Source organism: Corapipo altera, unplaced genomic scaffold (genome assembly GCF_003945725.1).
Source record: "Corapipo altera isolate COAL_440 unplaced genomic scaffold, ASM394572v1 61, whole genome shotgun sequence".
NCBI lineage: Eukaryota > Metazoa > Chordata > Aves > Passeriformes > Pipridae > Corapipo > Corapipo altera.
In genome coordinates this window covers 332,134-358,476 of record NW_020884910.1, presented here as the reverse complement: position 1 = coordinate 358,476, position 26,343 = coordinate 332,134, and the positions used below count along the sequence as shown (strand labels likewise).

Below are 26,343 nucleotides of genomic sequence, written 5' to 3'. Positions count from 1 at the left end.
TGGCTGGCATAGTGGACAGAGCCCAGCCCAACACCTATGACAACTCCAACTTCAAATAATGACAAGAAAACTACATGTTATAGTGGCTCATTCCCATTTGTTTTCCCACAGTGTAGTCAGAGACAAAAGCTGAGGTTAAATCGAGAAAAAACTCTTCTCACAGGTAAAGGTTCTTCAAAGGGAGATGGGTTTATTAGGTCAGAAACATTTTACCCTGTGAGTTGGTGAAGCCTCAAAAGCGTAAGAGTATCAGTGCTCCAAAGAAAATTAAAATGTGTTTATGCAATACGCTTCTTCCCCTAGCTTCCCTGACAATTGCTTCATCAAGACTGAGCCTTTTCCAACACCTTTCTACTAAAACGGCTTTTTTGGAGAATAATAGTGCATTTTACAAATGGAACAGCTTGTTTTGCTTCTTGTTCATTTGCTAAAAAACAAACCCAACTACAAACCCAACAACCACCCCAAAATGAAAAAAAAAAAAAAAAAAAGGTTTCTACTTGGAAGAAGCATTCCTGGAAGGAAAAAAAAATAAAAATTAAGTACCTCACGAACACAGCAGAAAGATTGTTGGTTGTCTCACTCTGCTGGAATGCTTTACAAAATCCCTTACATCCCCTCACGGAATAAAATGTCACAGTAGTTCTTGACGCTTCACCTATATTTTACAAATACCTCAGTTGAGAGGTCATGTAAATTTTGTTCTCAGTTCTTCAGTGTGCTTTGATTTCTATATTTTTTTAAGGCAATTTTCAGATTATGGATTTCATCTAACAGACATGATTATCATAATGGAGAGTAAAGAGGAAAGGAGAGAAATACGGTTATCATAGATAACATTTTCAGAATTTCCCTCATGACACACAATCTTATGAAATTTCAGTGGGATTGATAATAAGCCCAATACAACCTAGATGCTGTCCACCCAATAAACACACCCACCTACCTCACCCCAATAGTGACAGGCTTCCAACCAGGGCTGTACCTTCCTGAAATAATATATTTGCCACAGACAATCCCTCCCACAGACAATGCATGTAAAGTGTAAGCATTATCTAAGTCACTGGGTGTTACAGATATCACAAATGCACACAATGGTTTGTCTTGTCTGTTTACTCAGGGCTTTTCACAGCCACAGTTTAATTCCTGCTCAAGGCCACAAAATTTTCATGGGGAACAAAATTTTTTGCAAGTCAAGGCAGTTGGAGACTTTTAAGGGCCTAGTCTTTCAATAAGTGCAATCACATGAAATTAATAAGTGAAATGTTAAAAAGAAGTGTTCTGTCCAGCTTTCAACATTCGTGGAGATGGCTGCTTTTTTCTCCATCAGCATCTGAGCAGCTGATAAGTGAGAACTTCAGGAAGCTGGCAAGGTTGCCATGTTAGATATCAACACCCCAAACCTTTAACAGTAACTTAAGCACAGTGAAAACTGACTGCAGTACACTAAAATTGCACAAGAGATTCAGGATGTATCATTTGGGTAGGACAACACAACAATTTTACACCACTTGTAACCAATCTCTTGCTGCTTGTGTTATGCAGTTAATGCCATTCACACATTAACAAAGAAAAAAAAAGCGAAAGCCTCAGACTTCACTGCTTTTCCTAAACGTGAGTACCCCGTTGCTCTGTTATTACAAAGACATTTCTATTGGTATAGATGACTAATGGAGGGTTTGTAAATTACTAATTCCCAAAAGCTGCTTTAAAGCTTACATTTCACATATTTTTTTACTCAAGTTCCATATTAGAAGAGGGGATTAGTGTCACTGTTTTAGAGATTACTGCATATTAGTATAAAGACTTACAGAATTTTGAGTCAATGCCATTGAAGCAGAGCACTGTGCTGTATGGGAAACTGTTACTGCACTTTTAGTAGCTCATAATATGTTCAGAAATGCAACAAATCTGAAAAAAATCTCAGATCTAATTCACTATGTTCATGCATTTAAAATTTAAAATAATGCATGCAGTGCTTTACACTTATTTGCTCTTCCATAAACACGATGGAATTTTGACATTTAAGCAAAAAGACTGCTCTGATTTATTTGCAGATTAAGTTGTATTTTTGTGCTAAGTGCTCAGCTACTCTGCTGCACAGACCAAATCATGACATTTGTTCATATATGGTTATTTGGTTATTCTCAGATGCATGGAAACTGAAAAAAAAAACCAAACACAAACCACCAAAAAACCCCCACACTAAACCAAGAAGTTACTCAGTTAAAAGCACTCTCCATCTGCCTGGAGTTTTATTAATAACTCATCACCATGGTATCATAGCATCTTAAGAAAAATAAAACACAGAGATAGTTGCTAGGCTCTCCAGCCTCTAAGGCTAAAAGGGAATACTTCTTGGGGAAAAGTGGGAGAAATTGTTTTGGTCTGTTTCCTTATCACTCTTGAGGGTGAGGCTAAGCCAAGAGATGGGCCTCATATTGTGTTCTGAAAGCTGCAAGTATTGTGGCCATCATTCAAATATGTTACCCATGATGCAGGTCTCTGCACTAACACTTACATAAAAAACAAAACAAAACAAAAAAAACCCCAAACAAACCAGAAAAACTATGAAGGAACAAAACTTAAGGAAAAAGGGAATGGGAAGAAGGAATGCATTGATTTCTGCAGCACTCCCACTTACCCCTTGAAAGGACTCTTCAACCAGTTGTCTTAACCACAATAAGCTGTCTGCTAACATGCACTGAACTCCTGCAGAAGGGGCTCCAGCATCAGCACACAGCACAGACTTGCCCTCACTGAGCCCCACAGTGTCGTGCTGTAAATGCATCTGATATCAGTGGGGGGAAACAGGGAACAGTTCAATGACAGATTCTCTACCCTGAAGAGTTTCAGCTGTTTCTCACAAGTATTTTCAAACTGACTGAATTTGAGAAGTGCTACCCTTTACCTGTAACACTTTACCCATCAATACTGAGAGGGAGGATGTCCCCATGACTCTGACAGGTTTAGGCTCCAGAAGAAACAGGCACTCATTATACTTATAAACACTATCTGCTTCAAGAAGGGAAGTCAGCTTAAAATATACTATAACATCTTCAGAATTCTCATACAGAGAAGCATTAAGCTTAAATGCAGTAAAACACACATTACAGATGGATCTTGTTTGCAGTGTACATCCCTTTTCAAAAAGCATGTACTGCAAGGTTGCTCATGTCCAACCGTTGCCACACTATTATTCCAGGAAAGAATGTGGCTTCAAAAGAAAATTTGTAGAAACAACACATATACTGCACAGTACAAGAGTGTGCTTCCTACTTACAAATAATTACACTATTGACTGAATTCATTCTAAGGCCAAAAAGTAATGCAGTCAGATGTCGCACCTTTAGTTGATACTCTGTTCTGATGAAGTGTCCATGAGCAGGGAAGCTTTATAGAACCATTACGTGTTCTGTTAGGGAGACACATCAGCCATGCAAACTATCCAGCCTACCATCTGTGAGAGGGGCAGTGAATGATTACACCATTTCCTTCCCTCTTCCCTGTTCAGATGAGAATGCAAACAGGGTTACAAAAAGAACCATGGGATGCATCAGAGTCATCTCCAGTGCCGTCTCCTTGAAGTCACAGCACCCATTACTTTCTTCACATACAAAGTTAACACAGCAGAAAGATTGTGTAGCTCAAGGGAGAGGGAAGACCAGAAGCACCAGGGAAGTGCCCACTGAAGGGCTGGCACAACACAAAAAGCCACAAGCAGCTGGCTTGGTGCACTCCCCCAGAGACACTGCCATAGCTCAACACATGTCCCTCTCAGAAGGGTCTTTACTCCTGCCTGCTGTTTATTATGCCTTTTATCACATGGTTTTTACACTCATGTTACTAAAGCAGAAGTCTGTCACCCCACCAAGTATAAAAGGCTGTGCTTTGGTCTCTCAGGTGGCCTCAGGGTAAGTTACAAGAGAAGCTAAGCGCAGGAGGACACTGTCCTTGGGCTTCAGTTGTTTAGCTAATTAGTGCCAGCAACAAGAAGACAGAAAATCATTTTCTTTTTTCTAGATTTGAGAGGTCACAATTCCTGCAACATGAACCTGTGTGCTTCTTAGGGTCCAGTCCTCCCTTTAGGGTGAAAAAGAGGCATAGATTAAGGTAAAAATCTCTGGAAACAAACAAAGAAATCACCCTAATCTAACCCTGTCTGTCAGGCCTGGGGCATTTTATCCCTCTCTGTACCCAGAACATATACAACTAATTCTATTTTCTAGAACAGTAATTGTTGATTGATGAGTCATCTTTCCTGTAAATTTATTTTTTTAAGTGATTTTGGCATTGTTCCTTGAAATTCCTCTCTGACTATGTAATGGAAATTTTGACCTCACATTCTAGTTTCTCCTAACATCACAAATACTGAGATTTTGACTTTAGGAAGACCAAACAGTTGAATAAAGGATGTAATGAAGAAATCTGTAGCTTGAAAAGAAAGCAAGCTGTACTAAATAAAAAACTGAGTAAATATTTAGCTGTATGGCCATTAGGTTATGTTCCTAATAATATGGCAACACATTTATCATAATTAAGAATTCATGGGGTAGGCGGTTGCTTCCCTCTTTCCCCTCCCAAAATTGGTCATGTGGCCGAAGTTGTTGGCAAGTGAAATTTGCCATACTATATAAAAGTTTAGTTTTTTCCTTTTACTTAGCAACTCCTCATATTAAAGTTTGGAAAACACACTGCAATTAGTTGTCAGAAAACACAAAGTAGAAAAATGTAAACCAGAAGAAAGTCAAAAGTAACCAAAAGTTCAAAAAAAAATACGTCCATGAGACACAATTATTGCAGTGGGTAGCATAACACTTTTCAGATAGCAACCAAGAATAAGGGCTTTTCATCTCCCTATTCTTCCTCTATTTGGAGGCAACGGGGAAATTTCTCAGCTACGCAGAGTTCAAAAGACATGATGAAGAACTTGGAATTTTGAACTGCCTTAGTCCCACAAGAAGAATTAGATGGATCTTCAAAGCAAGAATAAAAGTGAACACATTTGAGAACTACTCTGATTTATCTAAAATATCATTTAATAAATAGAAGATAACCTCTTCCTTCCACTCAGCCTGCCTGCAGCAGGCAGGAAAACCCCGCAGCACTCACAAACAGACGGGTGCCACTAAGCACCTGCTGGAGGCTCTACCCAGGAATTTTAACCAGCCACTTACAATCACCATGGTAAGCTAAAGCTATGAAGTGGCACATTCATGACTCATGAAGGCCAAGCCTATTTAAAATGAATTTCCACTCATGCCTGTCTTCCAAGGGACATGACAACACGAGCTTCAAATTATGCACTCTTGGCAAAACTCTAAACAAGATTTCTCAAATGACAGCACCATTATGGTCTATAGTAGTTCTTCATGGTCATGCCAGAGGGCATCCCACTCTATCCCACCCATGCTACTACCAACCAGTTTTCACTCAGGCCAATCAAAGGAGACAGTGTATTTGGAAATGAGCTCTAACCACAGGGCAGCCCACAGCAGGCTCTTCACAGGCTTCATTAGACAGGGACCAACTTAAATGGCCAATTTAAGCCATGGAGAAAAGAGCAACTTTGAAACTCTGCAGGCAGTCACTGCTCTTCCCCATCAACATGGCACTCTGAATGGAAACTGTGCACCCAACAGTTCCTTACCTCTGACTACACCTAGGCTGGGACATGTGACTGTGCTGCTGGGACTCCAGACAGCTTTGCAGCTGTTTTTGAGACTCCTAGGAATGTCTGTTCTCAGTCTGTTGGTTTGATGGAATGAGTTAATGTGACTTGTACAGGTGTGATGGCTGACTGATAAGGTGTCAAAAAATACTTGTGATGATACTGAAAAAAAAATAAAAATCTATGTGTTGCAACATTCCCAGTTGTTATCATAACCTCAATAAGGCTGAGTTCTCAAAAGAAGACAGCCTGGTAGCAGAGGGGGCAGGTAAGAAGGGAAAGAAGGGAAGAAGGGAAGGAGGGAAAGAAGACAGTAAAATTAGTTGTTTGTTACCTTTCCAGCCTCAGCAATTAATCTAACAGTTGGTAAAACCCATTCATATATGCAAATAAGAAAAAAAATTCTTCACATTTCCATGTAGAGAACATTTATGAAAAAAAAAAAAAAACCCACCACCAAAAAACCAGCTCAAACTTTCTGAGAACAGGTAACAGCCAAGTTGAAACTGTTTCTGTACACATTAATAGCTCAGAGGTGGCTGTAAATTAGTAAAATAATGCCTGTGACCTGGTGTGAAACAGAGAATTTCAACACAAGCTAGTACAGACTTCCTTACATACAGTCATTAGTGAATGCAGGAGAGAAACAGTCAAAAGCTTTCTTGTTCAACTGATGCAATTTTAAGTAAAGCATTTCCAAAAATCTCCTTATCATTCTTTTGAGCTTCACAGGCAAACTTTCACTGATTCAAATATAAGTCGATACTGGGGGAGATGAGTGTTCTTTCTAGTGACAAAACATACAAACATCATACGGAAAGTTGGGCAGAATATGGGGAAAAAACATTCAGCATCTGTGTAGTTACTTCTGCTGCTAGGGAAACTTCCACCAGATGTTACCTCAGCTGCCTTCCAAACCACTATCACATCTGCTCTCTTCCTTACTGAATACCAGTGGTAACTGAACTAATTTTTCATTCAACTCATATTTGTACAATATTTTAAACACCCTTGAAAGAACTCATTTTTAAGGAGTTACAAGACCCACAAAAAGCAATGTGAAAAAACCCTGTAATTACATGACTGAACAACCTGAAATTCTCAAGTTATTTAATACATTTGAAAATACCATCATCTACACAAAAATATTATTGGAAGTCATTATATTGTTCATAAACAGAAGTACTGGAACAACAACAGAAATAATGGTCCACAAAAACTGCCAGAGGGAAAGGGAAGAAAAAACTTCATTATTAAATTCACGTCTTTATTAGGGAGACTAAAATTCTTCCACGAGACCTTCCTTATATACCAAGAACTGAAATTACTTCTGTGTTCAGTTACTGAAAATCCCCTCTGCCTATCACCTTTGTTGTATGGAAGATCTGCTTACACTTAGCAGCAGTGGAAGTATTGCACTTGTATCCAGCGTGGGTAGGGAGATAGCGAAGAAAATGCCAAACCACCAAAAAAACCCATGCACACACAAAAAACAAACCACTAAACACAAAAAGAAAAAGACCACACAGATAAAAACTCCTTATCCTAACATTTTCTATTCTGGAATTTTAAAAATTATCCTAAACTTAAGTTTACACGTAAGAAATATATAGTATCTGTGTGATCTAAAATAATCTAAAAGGAAGTATCTTTGTAAGACTGATACTGTAATCCAGTTTATCCATTATTCTCAACGGTCATTATTTTTAAAATGTATAAAGAAGTAATAATTATTCCAAACTCAAGTTATTCTCCAGACTTTTTACTTTCAGCCCAAAAACTTTTTCTAGTTATTTTCTAGATATGTTGCACTACACTATGTAATGTAGAGAAAAATACAATAAAGACATCAGAAAAGGAAAAAAAAAATGTTGAGATCCATGTTGCCACTGTGCTCCAGCTGATACCCTGGGTGACCCCGAACAAATTACTTAGTCACATTCCCACCAAAAATGGGAGAAGGCTCCAGACTCTGAAAAATGACTGTGAGACTGAAAAATGTTTACAGAGCAGCTTGCAATCATCAAACAGAGGGCTCTGCAAATGGAAAGTATTACAACATATGCGATGTTCTAGCCATGCATTTATAAAAACACCCCCCAAAAATCAGAAAAAAGAACGTTTACAATCATGACTAGGCACATGTTCCAAACAGAAATGAAAATCCTGTTTCTTTGGTATAGCTCTTTGATTTTTCATTACTTACACTTGATAAAGACTAGGTCTATAAAATAAGAAAAATAAATCAGAAGCTATATCCATACAGGATCATATGAAAGCTATTGAAATACTTTTCAAACTGCAGGCATGACAAGGTTCTTGGAAAGAGGCAGTATCTAGTACCAGATTTAACTCCTATAGCTAAAAGTCAGATTTCCAGCTATCAAGGTCTTTCTTCGGGTTTCAGTCACCATTGTAAAGTAAAGGAATAAAAGGAAAAGAAATACTTTTTGTAAAAGGGAGAGATTCAGAAGGGACAAAACAATGTGTGTCAGGTCAGGATGCAACAAAGCTGATACTAGCCCTTGATTCGACAGATGGAATGAGAAGCCCATGCCTTGGATTTGCACAAGAGAAATCAAGATAAGTTGGTTTTCACTTGCAGATGAGAAATCAAAGTATATTTGTTTGCAGGAAGAGAGGGTGTCACCACCTGAAAGGAACCCTGAAAGTTTTTCTTTCTTCTCCTCATTGGTAAAATTTGGATGAGGGAACAAAGAAACCAAATGCCACTGTTTCCTAGCAAAAGTCCTTATTCAAGCAAACAAAGAAATACATTAATCAATTACAAAGGAGGTGTATAACACCAACTCATCATTGTTTCCAAATGCATAGCATAAGCAAAGCAAAAGCCTACTATTTTTCCCATAATTATTTTTTTCTTACAAAAAATCAGCTACACTCTTCATTCAACATGTAAATCTAAAGAGATTATAAAGAAATCAGCATTTTCTCTCCATGTGTGAAATGAATGATTAGCCTAAACAACTAAAAGCATCAGAGTGCCTAATATCCATTGGTTTCTTCCAGTGTTCATCCATACTGCACATCTGACAGTTGTTTCAAAGAAAATCTGGATTGAATAACATGATTCAGATGTGAAGAGACTGACAATAAACAGCATTTTAGTACCACTCAGTCATAAAACAGCAAGCTTTAGTACTGCATGTCCACATTAGGAAAAATGAAACCATTTCTTCCGAGAACAACATGCTGGGTGTTTGACCCATGTGCCTGCAATGAAAACCAGGGGAAATTTGTTTTCCTAATTTCCCTTGTTCCTTCAAGATTTAAAATCAGTCATACATAATAAAGTATAACTACTAAAAAAATCCCAACTTTTATTTTAAAATCTTATAAAAATAATTTTGAATGGATTATCCATTTTTGTCATTTTTCATAAAACCATTTTATGATGCTGTTGTTCTTAAAGAACAATGCTAACACAAGAACTACAAACAAAGCCATAAAAGGCTTTTCTCAAAGATTACTAAGTGGATTGGATGGCCTATGATGAATGCAAAAGCCCTTCAGTGCAAGCATGTCAGGATGCTAACATAAGTGATAGGCCTACCCATGGCAAGGAGGCAACTACAAAGCTCTGGGAAGAAACACAAAACACAGTGACTTCGTCCACATTTTAAAAGGGCTTTCCTTATGTCCCTTCAAATCTCTACATGAAGAGTCTTTTAGTAGTTTCCATAACCACTAATTCTTCTATAAAATGGATAAAAGAACAAACAGTGTAACTGGACTCACCACATTTCTCAAGTCTTTTAGGCTATGGTGGACAGATGAATTTATCCTGCTGTAAGAAAAAAAACTTCACAAATGCAAATATATACCACAACACACCACCAGCAGATGGTGATTACAAAATGTGTATGAGGGAGGCTCGGGTGTGCTTAGTCATACAGTTCACAAGGAAAGACAGATTACTATGGATATGTTGCCACAATGATGCATAATTTCCAAAATTCAAAGCTGAAAATAGATTTCAGAATAGAATTTGAGCAGAATTGTCAAAACCAGCAAGATATGGCCAAAAAAAAAAAAAAAGGCATGACTGTAAACTTGCCTTGTTTTTGTAATCTTTTTGTGCCTAATGGTTACAGATAGAGATGAGATATAGAACAAGGTGGCCACCGGTCTGACAATACATCTACTTCTCAAAGCTCAGTAGAAGCCAGATATAAAGAAGTAATAGCCTTTCTTAGCCAGTCTATCCATGTTACTGATGGCATGATCTTTCTATTAATTATTTAATAGCAGTCCTTTTATTGTTAATGGATGTGGTTTATGCAAATTTTATCCACTACTGATACAGATTCATAAATTACTCTAAATTACAGTGCTGTAATTGGACAGTGTTGACACGAAACTTGAGTAGTGCAGGAATTTCCAGAGGCACGATGCCTGGAGCCAAAGTTTAATTTCAGCTCTGAAGCAGACTTCCTTTGCACCTTTAGGCTACTCATCATTTCCTCCCCTCTAAACCTGCCTCCCAGGATGGGGCTAGAGGTTTAATTAATGAATGTGAATCATCTTAGCACTGCCTCTTGAATTCCAGATAGAATCAATAATGAGCCACACTCTTCCACTACGCCTGTCAGAGGTGGTCTCGCAAAACACCAAACCAAAGCTGTGCTATTTTTAATCTCTGCCAACAAGTGCAGCAGTCTGCCTTTAAGTGTGCAGCCACTTTCATACAGCCTGCACACTGACCTCTTGCATCGTGGCTTCCCTGCTAACCATGCTCAAGTCAGCAACCTCAGAGACAGCAGTCAGATGACAATCCACGTGTACCTGCCTTTGCAGCCCCCGTGTGCCAAGCAGAGACCATCACTGGTTGTGAGCACGCATCCTCTGCCAGGAGTCACCTCTCCTCAGAGGATATGTCTCCCTTTTCCCACACACAGCCACAGGGCAGGTCAACACTCCGCAAAAAAACTGAGCTGCTTGCATGATCACTCCCTAATCATTTCCACCCAAGGCAGACTAGCATAGATGAGCTCCTTCAGCTTTTTTGGTTGAGCTTGCTTGTTCTGACCAGAACAGGCCAGAGAACAATTGCAGCTGCGAAACTGGGAATGAGGGGGTAGAAGAATATTGCAAGATATGTGTGGTAAATTCTTGTATGTGACCAGCACACCATTAATCAATGCCCAAGGACTTGTTCAAATTATGCAGCTGCCAGATGTGCTCCTTTCTGTGTCTTCATGTCATTCATATGACTTTACACTCATGAGACTCCTTGTGTACCAGATTTGATCACCTCCATCTCTCTGTTTAAGTACTTTTGTATGTTGTGATCCCAGTTGTTTTTGGCATCAGTATCAAGAAAATAATTTCAGGCACGTGCTATGGAAGAGACAGGTTTTTTATTTGACACTAAACAGCTTTACATTGTAGAGCAAAAGGAAAGGGAAGCTACTGGACATATTGTAACTGGAAAGTACCATTGTTTTCCATCTGGTAACCTCCTGACAATTCCAGAGGTATTACAGCAGGCATGTTCTTGCCCCACCTCCCTGTTCAGTACTTCATGACAGTCATCATCACCCTCTTGTCTGGTCACTAGGATCACTTCAGCATATACTACAGGCTGAGATACTCGCAGAGTAATTTCAATCCTTAACTTCAGAGCTGTGAGACAGCTTGTGGGTGAATGTCCAGTTTTAATGACAAGACAAAGTGATGGAGAAGCTGTTATTATCACTCTCAGAGGCAAGCTGTTCCTCTAATTTCCATGACCAGTTTCAGCAAGGAAGTGTTAGGAAAAGAGCTGCCAGAAAAAAATAATTAAGCCTACATCAGCCATTTAATACACAAAAAAGAATTAAGTTCCTGTCAGTTTTAAGTTCCTCAAGGTCTGACTGCTTCTGTACCAAGTATATTGCCAGATCCATTAAAGAAAATGAGAACAAAACCAATGCACGTGCATGCATGTGCCCAGACACACACAGTGGATGATAATCACTTCACTCAGATCTCAGGGCAAGATCTATTTCAACTATCTGCTAATTACCATGCTGGAAAAGATATTATATCCGGATTTTGTAATTGTTATTTAAAAAACCAAACAAACATGTATGTGTTTTTAACACATGACAAAACATGAGCATCTCAGACCTATCTGAAACCTACCACTTGCTTCATTTCATCAAAACAAGACAGGTGGCGTGCTCATCACCAAAAGCTGGCTGTCCTTACTGACATTATGTTACAATCAAGACATTACAGGCCCCTTGTTACTGACTGCAAACCAGAGACCAGAATGTTGAAAGAATTAGCGCTTTCACCTTATTCTAACTGGTTAAATTTAGTTGCACTTGGCAACTTTGCCAGGTCAAAAAGAAGCAAATTAACTCAGACATCAAATCTTTCCACTATACATAGAAGTTGTTAGCAAACTCGCACATACTTTCCATCCATTTACATTCACTGGCACCAAAGCACTGAGAGAGTATGAACTCCTTTCCCCTTTTCCCCTGAAGCGACATTCTCTGAAACCTTCATTACCTAAACTGAAAACAGTTATAGGACAACTAAAAGCAGTTACACATCTAAACCCAATATATTAGTCAACAGCTGATTATATTAAAAATGGGATACTCATTTGAGAATATCCTTACAAAAATCCCTAAGAAATCCCATGGCTTTTTCAGATTCTTTTAAGCTGTAATCAATTTACAGCCTAGAAACTGACTTAATTGCTATGTAATCAAAGCTCCTTACGAAAAGTAAAGCTTTGCTATGACTCAACATGCATTGTTCTCAACCTGCATGAGCCTGAAACACTGCAATCACTACCAAGAGCAGCTCACAGAATCGTCCCTCTAAAATCCACCGGAAGACATTTTCACCTTCCTCTCCTACTCAGAAATTCTCCTTGTTGCTCTGTTAGAAAATGGGAGTCTGCCTTTCTCTGCCACAGCTACTGCCTTCCAAACACAATGCCCCTCTTTTGATATCTATGGGTAATTTGATATCTAATTTTTGTGACACTTCCATGCCTTTATTTTTCTTCCCAGTTTGCTCCAGGATCCTAATCTAAAATAGTCTTGACACCTCCACAGAAAGACTCTCCCTGCCCTAAAATGCTTGGTCTCTTTTTAACATGTTGGATGAGATTGGCAGGAGAGACTATACTGTGATCTAACTTTCAGTTTTTCAGTCCTCCACACCCTGCTGTCCCTTTGCCCACAAGTCCAGATCAGGGATGCAGGCAGGAAGGGATGCTGCTCACTGCTGCAGAAGAGAGACCTCCTCTGTATGGAAATGCAGAAACCTTCCTGTGAAAAGCCTTCCTTTTGCATTTGGAACAGACTTTGGTTTAAGTAAAGGCAAATTTTCCTATTCAAATGGGAAATGAGCAGAAAATCCAACACATATGAGTAAAAACTAATGTGCGTGAGTGTTCCCATGCCTAGTGAATAATTATTACCTGCAGAAACAGGCAGTGCAGATCCTGCTCCTCTTTCTTTTTTTTTTTTTGGGTGGTTTTTTTTCCCCTCTCCTTTTTTCTCCCCCTTTTTTCCTTTTCTTCAAGTATAGCATCAAAAGAAAACTAAGACCTCTTGGAGACATAAATGAAGCATTTGTGCTCTGGAACAGCATCAGCATCTGGACACCTGGCAAAACATAGTTTAATACCTATTGTACCTATTTCTCAACCCCCTGAAAGCAAACATGAAGAGTCTTGCCTTTCTTCTTATTTACCAACAACAATTAAAGCCAAGAGCGTCCAGAAGTCCATTTCAATGGATTTTGTTCTGGTTACATTACAACAGATTGCTTTGATCCGGGGGAGGGAGGAAGAGAAGAGCAGAGAACATCTTAAGTTCACAAAGCTAAAAGCCAAGATGCACAAAACTGAAGCATTCCAAAGTTAAAAATAATCGTCTTTAAACTGCAAGAGCAGAGCTGTAATTTTGAGCAGTACAGCATGACATCATGGTTTATGTGGGGCCAGCTCAATAAATCAAACTGTGCCTAATTAGAGATCATACTGCAAATCTACATTATTTAGATGAATAATTAAAACAGGACAGTCCATAACACAAGCCAGATATGTTTACTAAAATACATTTTTTTTCAAACTTTTATGTTCACTACTGCTTACAACCCTTTCATATTTAGTAAATTATAGACCCCTCAGCTTTTATTTTAGGCTGACTTCACTTTCAAGGAATTCTTCAATTAACTTTACATTGCTTCAAGCTCTTCATCCAATGAGAAAACAATCTGTGGTTTCTTACTTCTTTCAGTGCCAATGGCTGCCCTCCACGTTTGACTTGCAGACTTACTGTCTTTTAGAGCCAGGGTCTGTTTGTCTAAAATCAGCCTAGTTGTCATAGTATTTTGACAAGTTCTCTGTAAAAGGAGAACAAACCTTTGTGGTGGTTAAACTGCTATGAATAATGAAGGTTGTTCTCACAACCTCAACAGATAAGTGCCAAAATTAAGGAACATTCAGCAATAAGCCCAGAGCTGAAAGCCCTGACTACCTCAGTTGCCCTTCTTTCCCACCTACTCCAATTTTTCCCATTTTGATTTTTCTCAGTTGTTTTTCTAAAATGTGTGCTTTTTCTCAAATCTAAAAGCTATGACATGCTCAAACATTTACAGCCTAAAAAAACCCCAGTGCTATCAAACATTGCTATCTGTAGATGGTCAGGACGCCTCTGGAATTGTTGGAAATGCTGTGGAGACTTTGACTATCAGTTACTGTGTAGATAACATTAAATCAAGAGCCAAAGAGTTTAATAAAAAGCATGAGGTGAACAAAAGGGACATGATTCATTTCTTAACTGCACATTTTTCCTCCTAGAGCTTGAGAGATTTGTAAATAATTTTTTAATAACAGATTAGAAAACCGGAGAGAGTTGGCAGCTCTCCTTCCTTTTCCCTTCTGACATTTGATTTGGTAAATGGACCAACATACAGAGCATTAGAAGAATTGTAAAGGCAATGACTGAGAAGCAAAACATTTAACATTCTCAACAAAAAAGGACTATACAAAAATGAGAGATATGTCTATTAATGTAGTATTATGTTGTGCAAATAGTTTTATAATACAGAACATTAACCAAGCACAAAAGAAAGCATCATTCACTTCTTAATACATAGATTTTTAGATTAAAAAATCCAGAGGGTTTTAAAGGAATCAAAGTGCATGAAATAGTACATGCACTGCGAAGCAGTATTTATAAAGCTATGACAAATGAATCTCCTTCAACCACAGTCACCATGATCAGCATATCCTTAAAAAGAAAGGTACCTTTCAGACTTCCATTTGAATTCTTTGTTACAATAAATATGCATCAAACTTGTAATTTTTTTTTTTAATTTAAGACTGTCTTTGTGGACAGAAATATTATGACTGACCTCTGTTAACTGCAAGCATTCAGAGCCATAGCCATTCCAATTCTCTTACATTCTCATGCGCAACAACAGAGTTCTCAGAAATAAAAAAAGAAACCCTGTAACTATTTGGATGTACTTCTGAAAGCAACAGTGAAAATTAAGAAAGGAGCCTTCCCAAAGAAGTATCTATTTTTGCAATGTGTGCTTTTAAAGCACAATGCTTACAGAATGAAATACTTCAGTTCTCTTGTGTAAACTTGTACAGATTGTTTGCTATTGATCTTTTGAGTCATGTTTTGGCAGTAAACTGGTATCCTTGTAGAAAATATAAGTACTGCAGAACAAGTGATGTAATCTACATCTATATTTAATTAATTTATTCCTTTTTTTGCAGTTAAATTTATATTTCAAAATAAATAATCTGAACTCCATACTTCAATTTCTTCCCCCGATTATGAGCTTCGTGATAATGAAAAACTTCAGGGGAGACAGCTTGTTTGTAGGATCATGGCTCCCTTAAGTCAAAGGACAGAACTCAGATGAAAAAAAGTAGTGTTTCTATCTGTATGCAAGATGTAGGACTATTAACTATTTTCTTAACGGAATGACAGAAAGTGACTCTTTAAAACCAGTGCAAAAACTGATCTCAAGGAAGTGAAATCTAGTTTTTTCACAACGGATTTTTCTTTCCTCCTTGCCCCCAAGTTGCTTGTCTATTCAGAAAGCAAAACAGAAAATGGCACTGTAGCAAGGCTATCCATATGGCCCAGGCATGTGCTGGGTGTGCAGTACATACACATACACTGCATGCTGATGTGGCCCAGAGCAAGTGCCACAATGTCCTGATTTCTGGTCCTTTGTTGAGTACATAGCATGGTAGTTTGGATAGAAGTGGAAAGAGCATATGGAGGCAGGCAGCTGACAGAGTGAAACTAATGCAGTGCTCTTGACTGGTAATTACAGCTTTGCTCAGCCTCCAACTCTCAAATATGGTAATTCTTTAACCAACAAAAGAGGAAAGGAAAGGACAACAGTGCATGAAAGTACATAAGCAAGAGTATGTGCAAGAGATGGAACATGAGTGCTTTCCCCCTTTCCTCCTCTCAGGTTTCTCCCATCAACTGAGAACCACTACCCAAGGGCTTGAATCTCTTCTAAATCTGGTTACTCTAAAAATAAGAACATGGTCAAGACCAATATATAGAGAACAAATATAGGAATCCCACCTTTTACATTTTAGATTAATGTTTTCTTATCTCTCTGAAGCAGTGACTGATGCCAGCTTTTTCATACCTTTGCCTCACTCTTTATGCACCAACCAGTGTCAGTCCCTATCTATCCTAATCTCCTTGTCACACTGCTTTCCACCTCCTCTTCAATTGCCACCTGGGATCCAGTTACATGGGAAGCAGGAAAGATGAGGACAAGCACCATGCACCCACTTCTGGGTAACTACAAGCTTTGTCTTGTGAAATAAAGCAACTCTCCAAACTTCATTTGAGAACATCACTAATGGCCCTTCAGATAGAATGGCAAGGAAAGAGCATATTTAAGACTTGAGAAGAATTAAAATCAACACAACTTGCAGGGATTTTATTAGAGGCTGAAACCCACATAAAATCTGTTTCAGTAATAAGCGAGAGATTTTTGCCTTACATTACACAAAGGATTAGACTAGAGGACTACAGAGGGTCCTTCTGACTAAGTTGTGACAATACAGATGCCAGAGAATTCTAAAGATCAGAATTATTTCCCAGTATAAATTACACTATTTCATGTTTTAGTTTTGGTCTTCTAAAAACAGACAAACCCCAAAGGAATATTATGCACACAGCAGCCCAGAGTCTGCCTTTAGATACTGTCCAAATGACATACTACTTTGACCAAGAAGATAGCAATACCTCTGTTTCCATTAATTCTCTACTAAGAATCACAGGATTCAAATTGTTGATTTCCAGCATTACCTCATGCCCTGGCCTCTCACTGATTAATTAAAACTGTACACTTATAGGAAAAAGAACAAAAAAGCAGAACTGGAGTCCTGTGAACCAGCGTGTCCCTGATAAAAGAAACGGACTGCTGTTCTCAAGTCCTTTCCATAGGTTGATTGTGAATTGTAACCAGACAAGATCTCCTTTTTCAAGCTTCCAGTAACTGGCAAACATGTCTACTGCACAGGAAGTCATATTTATAGTTGCATTACTCCCCACAATATACCAATTCTCTTATAATCGGCAGTAGTTTATAGGCCTGCTAAATGAAAGATTTTTTCCCTTGAGGTTGCAGCCTTTCAATGGGAAGCTTCCAAGTCTACAGTTTATACGGGTGTGGAGGGAAAAAACACAGGACAGTACAGCCCCCACTTCATTATTACACAGTAAAGACATATCAGGCTTTTTTTTTTCTTTTTTTTGAAAAAAAGAAACAACTCTGGAATATTGGTATTGCAACTTGTGTTAATTACTCAGTTAAATCATCATTTAATTTACAATGTGTGTTCAGCTTACCTACTTTTTACTATCTAGCTTTAAATTCTTCTTTGGTATAGACAGATGAAGAACTTATACTACATAAGTTTCATTATATGCTTGGGCAGGGCCTGTGAGTATGCAGATATTCCACAAGAAATCCAAAGCAGCATATCGCTTCATTAAAGGGAAATATATTTCAAACTTCTCTAAACTACTGCAGGTAAAAGTTAATAACTCGCTTGTGCATTTTTACAATCATTCTGCATACAGAAAATTATTAAGAAAACCCCAAACAGCTACTTGAAATTTTCAAACTCTCTTCCAGCAGCCATATCAGAGTATTTAAAAGGACACAGCACTAACTTTGGCCAAGGATTCTCCCTCCTCTCTTAAATACAGAGAAAAAGAATACCATTTTTTAAAGGAAGATAGATTAATACTTTACCAAAGGAGACATTCTTCAAAAGCCAAAAATCACCACAAAAGTCATTCTTACCTAAAATTGGAAAAAAAGAGACAGAAGAAAGTAACAATGATTAAGAATCATCCCTTGGAGCATTGCACCTTCAAAATAACAAGCATTCCTCAACAATATTTTACAGATATCATGACAGTTGTGGAACAAATCTAAAGAAAACAAGTTACACCAGAACAGGAAATTGCAATTTCTTTGAAACAATAATTAACCTTAAGAAGGAAACCACTACTAATATAAACAAACAAGTAATAAAGGAAACTGTTTTACCACAGGGAAACCTGTCTTAAAGCAGGGGAACAAGGGAATATAAAAAGTTCTTCAAAAGTGATGGGTCTCTACAGAAAATTGGAGCAATTCTGTAGCAAGGATCATGCTTCTAATAGGTCATCTTCGAGGTTTCAAAGAGGAGGCTGGACCACAGAAATTCAGGAACTTTTAAATACAGGACTAAAATTTAAACTGAGTCTAATCTCATACTGCTGTCACTTACACATAATCGGGAGGAGTTTGAAGGATATTTATCAGGCTAAACTGCTTTCATAATCATAGCTTTCATCATTGTTACTTATAAATAACTAGAGTTACAGTAAGCACAAGCATCATGGTGATTATTTCATTATATTAAATGGGAATCAGAAATGAGAAAAGATGAAAAAGCTTGAATTTCTTTCATCATAAGATGACAATTCCAAAATTTTGCATGACAAACATGCATACAAAATTGAAAACAGGTCTAATGTTTAGAATTCAAAATACTTTTCACACAAAAACTGATTCTCAAATCTGAAGTATTTTTTACTTTTTCTGTTTGCAATTCTTAAACAGTTGCAAGTGAGCAGTAGTCCTCCTGTATTTACTCCACTGGGAGAAAAGAAGTTCACAGTGGTGCAAGAAAGTTGTAACTAAAATAAATACTAAAAAACAGAAACAATTTTATTTCAGATGTTAAGACAGCTATCTGCAAGAACAGCATTTCAGACTGTCCTTATTTGTTCTTGTTTATTATACTGATGCCCTTTGTGGCTTCTTGTATTTTAGCAACTGGAACATACACAGTAAAGCTAGCAACACAACACAAGTTTAGCAAAGGCAGCCATAACTGGATTTAAAAAAACTACCACAAAAAAGAGCAAGCAGCTTTACAAACAGTGGAACCAATGTGGTTTGGCATCCCATGAATTTGTGTCCTGTGGGGATTTGAAAAAACTAAATTAAGTCCAAAAGCTCATACCAAAATCTCTCTCTCCTACCTCGGAAGTCATTTCAATGAAATCTGTTGAAACTTATTACATCAAAATCTGTTGCTCAGCTGGTCCATCCCCACCACCAGGAATGACTTTCAGAACAGCAGGTAAAAGTTCTTCTTCCCTAGAATAATAGGCCAATAACAGAAGTACCAGATCCAGTAGTTCCATTTTTATGAAGTAGCACTTAACACAAACTTTCCTGATGTCTGAATCAGCTTCTGAATATCATAGCAGTGTTAACTTTTGTGACTTCTTGTTATCTTTTAAACACATTTAGGAGAATCACTACAAAAGAAAAACATTTATACAATGCTAAAATAGATCCCCCGTCAGCAAATTCCAATATTTACCTGCAAGAAGATTTTAGTAAATTCAGAAATGGAAAATATTTGTTATGGTAATCTAAAAGACACCATATCAGTGTCTCATCACCCTCACAAAGTGAGTTTTTTCCTATCTCTCCTAAAGTGATTTGGGAAATGGAAATTTCCAAAGCTAGACAAGTGGTAGAAAATAACATGTACAAATTAAGAATGCCACAGAGTTGCACTCAGGAAGTTGAAGAGGTTATCTCTGGAAACAGCTTCTCAAATGGAAAAATGGTGGCAGCAGCAATTATGGGAGATGAGGGAAAGTCAGGGCTATCTAAAGACAAGACAAACAAACCCACCAATTCCCAGGAGAACACTTAGACCAAGAATGAAGGAAGATCTCTGTTGGTTAAGTTACTCGTTTTTCACGTGGTGCTGTTAAACCAAAGAGAAATAGGGCATTCAGAAACCCTCTGATTACCCTGTAGCTATTTACCTACTTGAGCTCACACCAAGGACTCCAGGGTAGCTGAGCAGTGAGCAAGGAATGTCAAAGAGCAACAACCCTGCAAGGGGCTGGTTTACTGCAAGGGGCTGTTTTAGCCACCAGGGAACCAGGAACAAAGGCTTAGCTTCTGAGAAAGACCTAGAAGAGGTAGAGTCTCAAAAGAAACACAAGAAATCTCATCACAAAGGCGTTGTCTGGGCCCTCCTCAAAAGCCAGAGGGAGCCAAAAGAAAGGCTCCAGGCACAGAGCTTTGCACAGCTGTTCCACTGCATCACAAGCATGAACCATCTCTCTTTGACACGTGATACCTTCCCAGCACAAACTCTGAGCATCATGCCTACCCTGAGATCATAATTTTCTTCAATTCCACTTGTTCTGTTCGGAGGTTTTAGATCTGGTTTGGTTTTGGGTTTTTTAATTTTTTTTTTGTTTGTTTTTTGGCTTTTTTTTCTTATTGTTTGGGGAGTTTTTGAGGTTTTTGGTTTGGGTTTTTTTTAACACTTAGATTCCCCATATCCTTCTGGTAACTTGTAATGAGAGACTGTTCAACTGATGAATGGATTAAAGCAACATGCAAACTCTGAAAGCAGATTTGAAAAAGCATTTCTGTGCGCTCTCCCTGGAAGATAAGATGCCAACACCAAACTGAAATAATTTGCTGCAGGCTTCCTATTGGCCCTGGTATAACTAATGTACCAGCAAAGGTCAGAGGAAGAAAGGCATACACAGCAGAAGTGAAATACTAAATCTTCACCGTTCTGGAGACTTCATAAGGCTTTTTCTGAATAGCTAAGAATCTACTGTTGGCCTTTTGCGTCCCCCTATATCTTTGGTGAAATACAAGATAAAAACTACCGAAGTACCAAGATGACCCTACAAAGCATTTGAGAAATTCTGCACACAGAAACACATGGTGACCTGTAGTATTATCAGACAAGCTGTCTGAAGCTCAAGAACACACCAAAAATGCCAACCAAAGAAAAGCATGTGCAAAAGTCAAATTACTCCTTAGTTAATCTAGATTTAAGTAGCCCAATAAATAAGACTATGAACTATAGTTCTGGCCATTTAACCCACTTAGTTCTTTTGGCTTGGTACACTTGTTATCTGGCCACCTGAGCCAGGACACTGCTGCCAAAATCTGTTTCCTGCCTTTCAGGCCCTTCCTCAATCAGAGCTTCCTCTGAATTTTTGAGTTCGACTGAGCCAAGGAGCCAAATGGAGCTCGCTCTCTACCCACAGGGCTGTTTGTCACTATGTGCAGCAAGAGGCAACTACAACTTGATGAACTTGAGGGTGGGTCATGTCCTGCTTCATAAAACTGCAGGAGAAGTGAAGGTACAAGTTTTACGGAACAGTTTCTTTTTTCACTCCTATTTCATTCAGTGTCTTTCAATTTTGAGAAAAAACTTTAAGCTTTGTTTATTTTCTAGTTGAAAGTGCAAAAGAAGAGGGCTTTAGACAAAAAGCAAAAAATCAGTTCTACAGCCAAGGCACTGGCTATTTAGCCAGAAGAAAACAAAAGCCAGAAATACCATTTCACTGCTCAAACTGAAAGACAGATTCTAGAAACACAGCTTACATAAAGGCACGTGTCAAACAATATGCTTATTTTTTGCCTAAACACTGACTCACCGAATAAAATCTATGTTACTCTTTTATATAAACAGTTCCTTTAAAAGCAGTAAAATTAAATACAGACAACATTAAGCTGAACATGAACTTTTGCCATCCCCATTCAGGCATCTGTGTAATTATAATCATTAAGTCCATTAGCATGTGTTCCATGTTGAGAACTCTTGAGTTTTTTAATGATATGTTTCCATTAAGAATTTACTCATCTAGTGCATCTTTTCAGATTTAAAGATCATAGGATAAGTTTTCTTTAAGGTATGTTTCCAAAATGCAGTCAGAAACTGCATATAAAATTTTATCTAAGGCATTAGTATGGCCTTTATTAGAAGTAGCTGAGCCTTACAGAACTAAGGGTTTGTTTTTTTTCTGGCTAATTATTCACTTTGACCATTCTTTTCTCTTAAGGCAATGTTATTTCCAAGAAATGCCACTTATCTAAGTATCAAGGTTGTTTACATTCTACACAAATGTTACGCTCTCAAGCTTTCGTTTTTCAAAATGTCAAAAAGTAAAGGGGACGATGCTGTGCTTGTAAAAACATTCTTTATTAACAGAATGAGTCTCATGGCATTTTAGGTTTCCCACAAGACATTTTTCTGTCTATCATTTTAGAACTTTTTCCCACACATCATGTTCCTGATATAGTCTTTGGCAGGTTGTGAGATGTGAGCTGGCTGGAAAACTATAGCTTGCTTTCAGCATGCTCTTGTACAGTTAAACATTAAGCACTTTTTGCACAAGATAATTCAGACTGAGCAGCTCACACAAAGACAGTTTCAGCTGAGGAAACCTGAAGAATGCCAAAGACTTTGTGACAGTTCTACAGAGAAAACAAAAGAATCTTGAAAAAATAATCAGCATTGCTTGCAAATTCTACACTGACTTCATTCTAGTCTCCTAAGAGAGACTCAAGAGAGTCTGACAGCTAAAGGACACACATACCCAACTAGGAGAGCAAATGCTGTCTTCAGGTACAAAAGAGGCCCAATCAGCCAGCCCTCAATAAAGAGAATGACCAAGACTTAAAAGTATATCAGAGAACATGCTCAAGATTTCTTGATCAGCAAGTTCAATTTCCCAAGTATTTCATTAAGGTATCAATAGGTGAATCAGATTTGATGGGAATCATTGTACCCACAGCCCAAGGAAGTTTCAAAAGCTGGAGACAGCATCACAAATTGGCTGTTTGCATTTTGTAAGCTTTGATCTGTACAAATACACAAGAAGAAACAGGAGACTTTACTGACAGACAGCAACTGACTCATGGTCCTGTTGCAAAGCATACTAATGTCATAACACTATCACTGCTAAACCCATGGATGTGAAAAAGACTTTAGTTGATAAGAATCAGAATTAATGTAAGAAGAGAGAAAGTTTCTAAAGCTCTCTGGATCACAGATATCTAATGGCACTTTTCATTTAGCCTTATGGTCAGCTATCTGCAAAAAGTGTATTTAATGTTTCATAAACATGGACTTTAAAACAAAAGTGCTTCTAATCAGATTTGGCAGGAAAGGGAGAAATGCATACATAGAATGAGGTAAGTGTGATCTTGCCCAGCTGAAGAACAGGGAATGGCAGGGCTTCAGGCCATGACTCACACAGACACTAAACAGTAGAGAGCTACAGATAATTCTCAGGTAAACTTTGCATGAGCCACTACGTCATCCTTCTCTACCCTTCCTGCATTAATCATGTCATTAGTAACCTGACGCAGCCCGAGAAGAATGTCTGATTTATAGGGAGCAGAGCAACGCTAGCAGAACAAACACTTTGGCAGGTCAAAAAAGGAAAGCCCAACCTAAACTTCATTTCAGTTTGAACCACACCCTAAAAGAACATGGAAACTAGAAAAAGAAAACCCAAAAAAAGATATCTTCCCACCGTGAGATTGTATACTTCATTCAAAGTTCCTGATGAACCAGTTACTTAGAGTACAAATATGAAGGATTTGCAAAAGTGCATGGATAAAAAGCCAGCCCAAACATGTACCTAAACAAAGTAAAGAAGGAAAAAAAACCCTCAAGCTTTCTTTTGAAGTTTTCACCACAGTTACGTAATTTCCATGTTAGTCTAGATGTTTTTAAACATCTTTCATAGTGTATAGTTGTGAATCAATTGTACAATGAGTACAAAGTGTACTGTTAGGATTCATGTCTCAGCCAGGTATCTTGGCTGATCCACTAAATATAGGAAGGACAAGGGGAAACACTGGGGCAAGAGAAAACCTGAAAATTTCAGAATTTCTTTTTTAAATTATTACTCATTCTGAATTGATAGCAGTCACTTCAGTAAATGTGGCTATAATTTAGAATATTGTATATGGCTATTTCACCTTAAACGATCATCTGAAGGAAGGGCAGATCACTTCCATTCACTTTAAGCAAATAAAATCCCCTGCAGATTAAAAGCAGAATTAAATTATCCTCAGTTTCTTGAAACAAAGAAAATTATCACCCAAAATATGCAAGGGGTAGCAGCAGGTAGTAGTAGCAGCAGCTGTGTTATTAAGTCCCCCAAAGCCATTTCACAGTAGCAATTCTCAGAAGATCATCCACAGAAAATGGCAAACCCACTGCTTATGGGGTTTTGTACAGGTTCTTGTGGCTTCATCTGCTTCTAATTTTTCCCAAGTGGGCTGCCTATTTTCTTTTTCTCTTTCCTTCCCATAGAACACTCCCTTTTCCCTCACTTTCCTCTCATTTTATCTTAGTATCAATCCTGTGAACTGTCAAATTGATTTCTTAGCTTCACGACTTTAAACCACAGGATTGCAGGTCTACTTTCAGTCTTAAAGTAAAGCTCTAGAAATTGAAGCCTCCTTTGTCTTTGACCCACTACAATGGCTGCATGTGAGCTACTGATAACTGAAGTGACACATTTAGATAAAAACATCTGATCATTTTGTTCTTAATCAGTAATAATGGCATTCTTTTCTCAATATTAAAAGTAACATACAAAATAGGACCAACTGTATACCTACAATGTTAAGACAATGTATCAAAATAACAAAGAATGCAAAGAAGCAAGGAAAATGCATTTATCTTCTGACACCAGTTTGGAAAGTATCTCCATCGTGCCATGACAGTAGGCCTAAATCTCTCCTTAAAATTGAATCAAGATGTTTTGAATGTTTGCTCAACTTATGTAAATGACATGTCCCTTTTCTGGCTTCCTGCTCTAAAGTCAACATTGACTTGAGAGAAGCAAAAGGCTGTTTTGTCCCTGATAGTTGTTCGATGTCCTATGTAGAAAAACACTAATAACCCCATATCTCAAATAGGCAGTAATCTGCCTTAAAACTATTCCATTTCTCATCAGTTTTTTTGAAGGTCAGCTAAAGAGTATGTGGGCAACAGTGAAAAATCTCTCAGAAGAATGCCTACCTCGATAAACAGGGTTTGCCAGAAAACAGGAGGTTGGTAAGAGAGATCTGTTAGTGCTTCATTCAGCAAAGGTGTTAAGGACAGTTTAAGAATTTCATTTTATTTTGGGAGGAGTGGGGGTGTCTGGCTTGTCTTTTTTAATTTAAGACCTGAAACCAAAGAAGTGATTTAGAGATACAATGCCAGCAGATTAATGAATATTCTATAGCGTATGTGAACACCCTGGGGAAAACCTGCACTGAGATAAACAACAGATTCCATCTTCCCCTGCCCTGAGGAGTATAAACCAGGCTCACAGTTTACACCTGATCTAATGGTGGCTTTCAAAACAAATACATTTCATACATATCTAGCAAATATCCTCTTTCCACTCTGGACCCAAAATTTTCTCTTGGAAAAAGGGCCTCTTCCTTGACAAAGACTTCAAGGGTATCTTTCAAATCTGCCAATAGCTTGCATTACACAGTACATCTAAAAATTTTAAACTGACCTTTGCCCCCTCTGAGAAAGCTGTCTGCTCCAAATGGCCCACATACATAAAGTAGAAAGCCAAGAAACTCTTTCAAATGTACAAGCTATCTGTCACATGGGGTGAGCCTGTGTGTGCCTCTAACACATACTAAAGGGTGACAAGAGCTTTCCACAGTTTTGAGGACACATCTGGGTCCTTAGAGGCCTTTCCTATATCTTCCTTGTGCCACTGCCTCCTTCCATGTCCACATCTAAAAAAGGGTCTCAAAAATTAACTCATGCCTTGGAAGTAACATGCACATGGATTTTGTCAATACAGGCTATAGAAAGGCAAGGAGGAGGAACACTCACAGCCCACTCAGCCTGCACACCTACTGTAGTGAGAGTCCTCCCCCAGGAAGCTGCAGTTTCCCCAAAGGAACATGCAGTGGAATTTGCATGTCTGTTATATGCCCCATGCAAATGCACAGAGTTTTCTGGTGGTGGGAACTGAATTTGATACCTTCTTGCCAACTTAAAAATCCATGCCTAGTAAAGGAAAACAAAATCAAAGACACAAAACAGACAATGGCTGCAGAGACACCAGAAAAATGTAATGACTATAACAAAAGGCAACAGCAAGAGGGTGACAAGGGTGTATTAACGGGTCAAAAACCAGGCTGAAATGACTCAGAGATAGAATCAAATCCTAGCAAATCTCCTTCAGAGACTGCAGGCCTTCATGCAGTTTGTATTCAAGTTCTCTTGGGATCATTAAAAAGAAGGCTCTATCTGGTCTTTCACCTCTCAATCAGAA

The 26,343-nt window shown here is 38.2% G+C and overlaps 2 protein-coding genes across 6 annotated transcripts in view; one reads left to right on the top strand and one right to left on the bottom strand.

Annotated features, from left to right (window-relative positions):
- CMSS1 (cms1 ribosomal small subunit homolog) overlaps positions 1–26,343 on the bottom strand; it is a 222,676-nt gene that overhangs the window by 92,818 nt on the left and 103,515 nt on the right. For 2 of the 4 annotated variants that reach the window (XM_027653365.1, XM_027653366.1), the window contains exon 2: positions 17,957–18,007. The exons of the other annotated variants lie outside the window; for them this stretch is intronic. In XM_027653365.1, the coding sequence (XP_027509166.1) occupies positions 17,957–18,007 (51 nt within the window). The remainder of the gene's footprint in view (positions 1–17,956; positions 18,008–26,343) is intronic. 4 annotated transcript variants of the gene reach the window in all.
- FILIP1L (filamin A interacting protein 1 like) overlaps positions 1–26,343 on the top strand; it is a 142,111-nt gene that overhangs the window by 15,695 nt on the left and 100,073 nt on the right. Inside the window, exon 1 of one of the 2 annotated variants that reach the window (XM_027653359.1) lies at positions 21,376–21,393. The exons of the other annotated variant lie outside the window; for it this stretch is intronic. The gene's annotated coding sequence lies outside the window, so the exon portion shown is untranslated. Of the gene's footprint in view, positions 1–21,375; positions 21,394–26,343 lie in introns of those variants that run through there. 2 annotated transcript variants of the gene reach the window in all.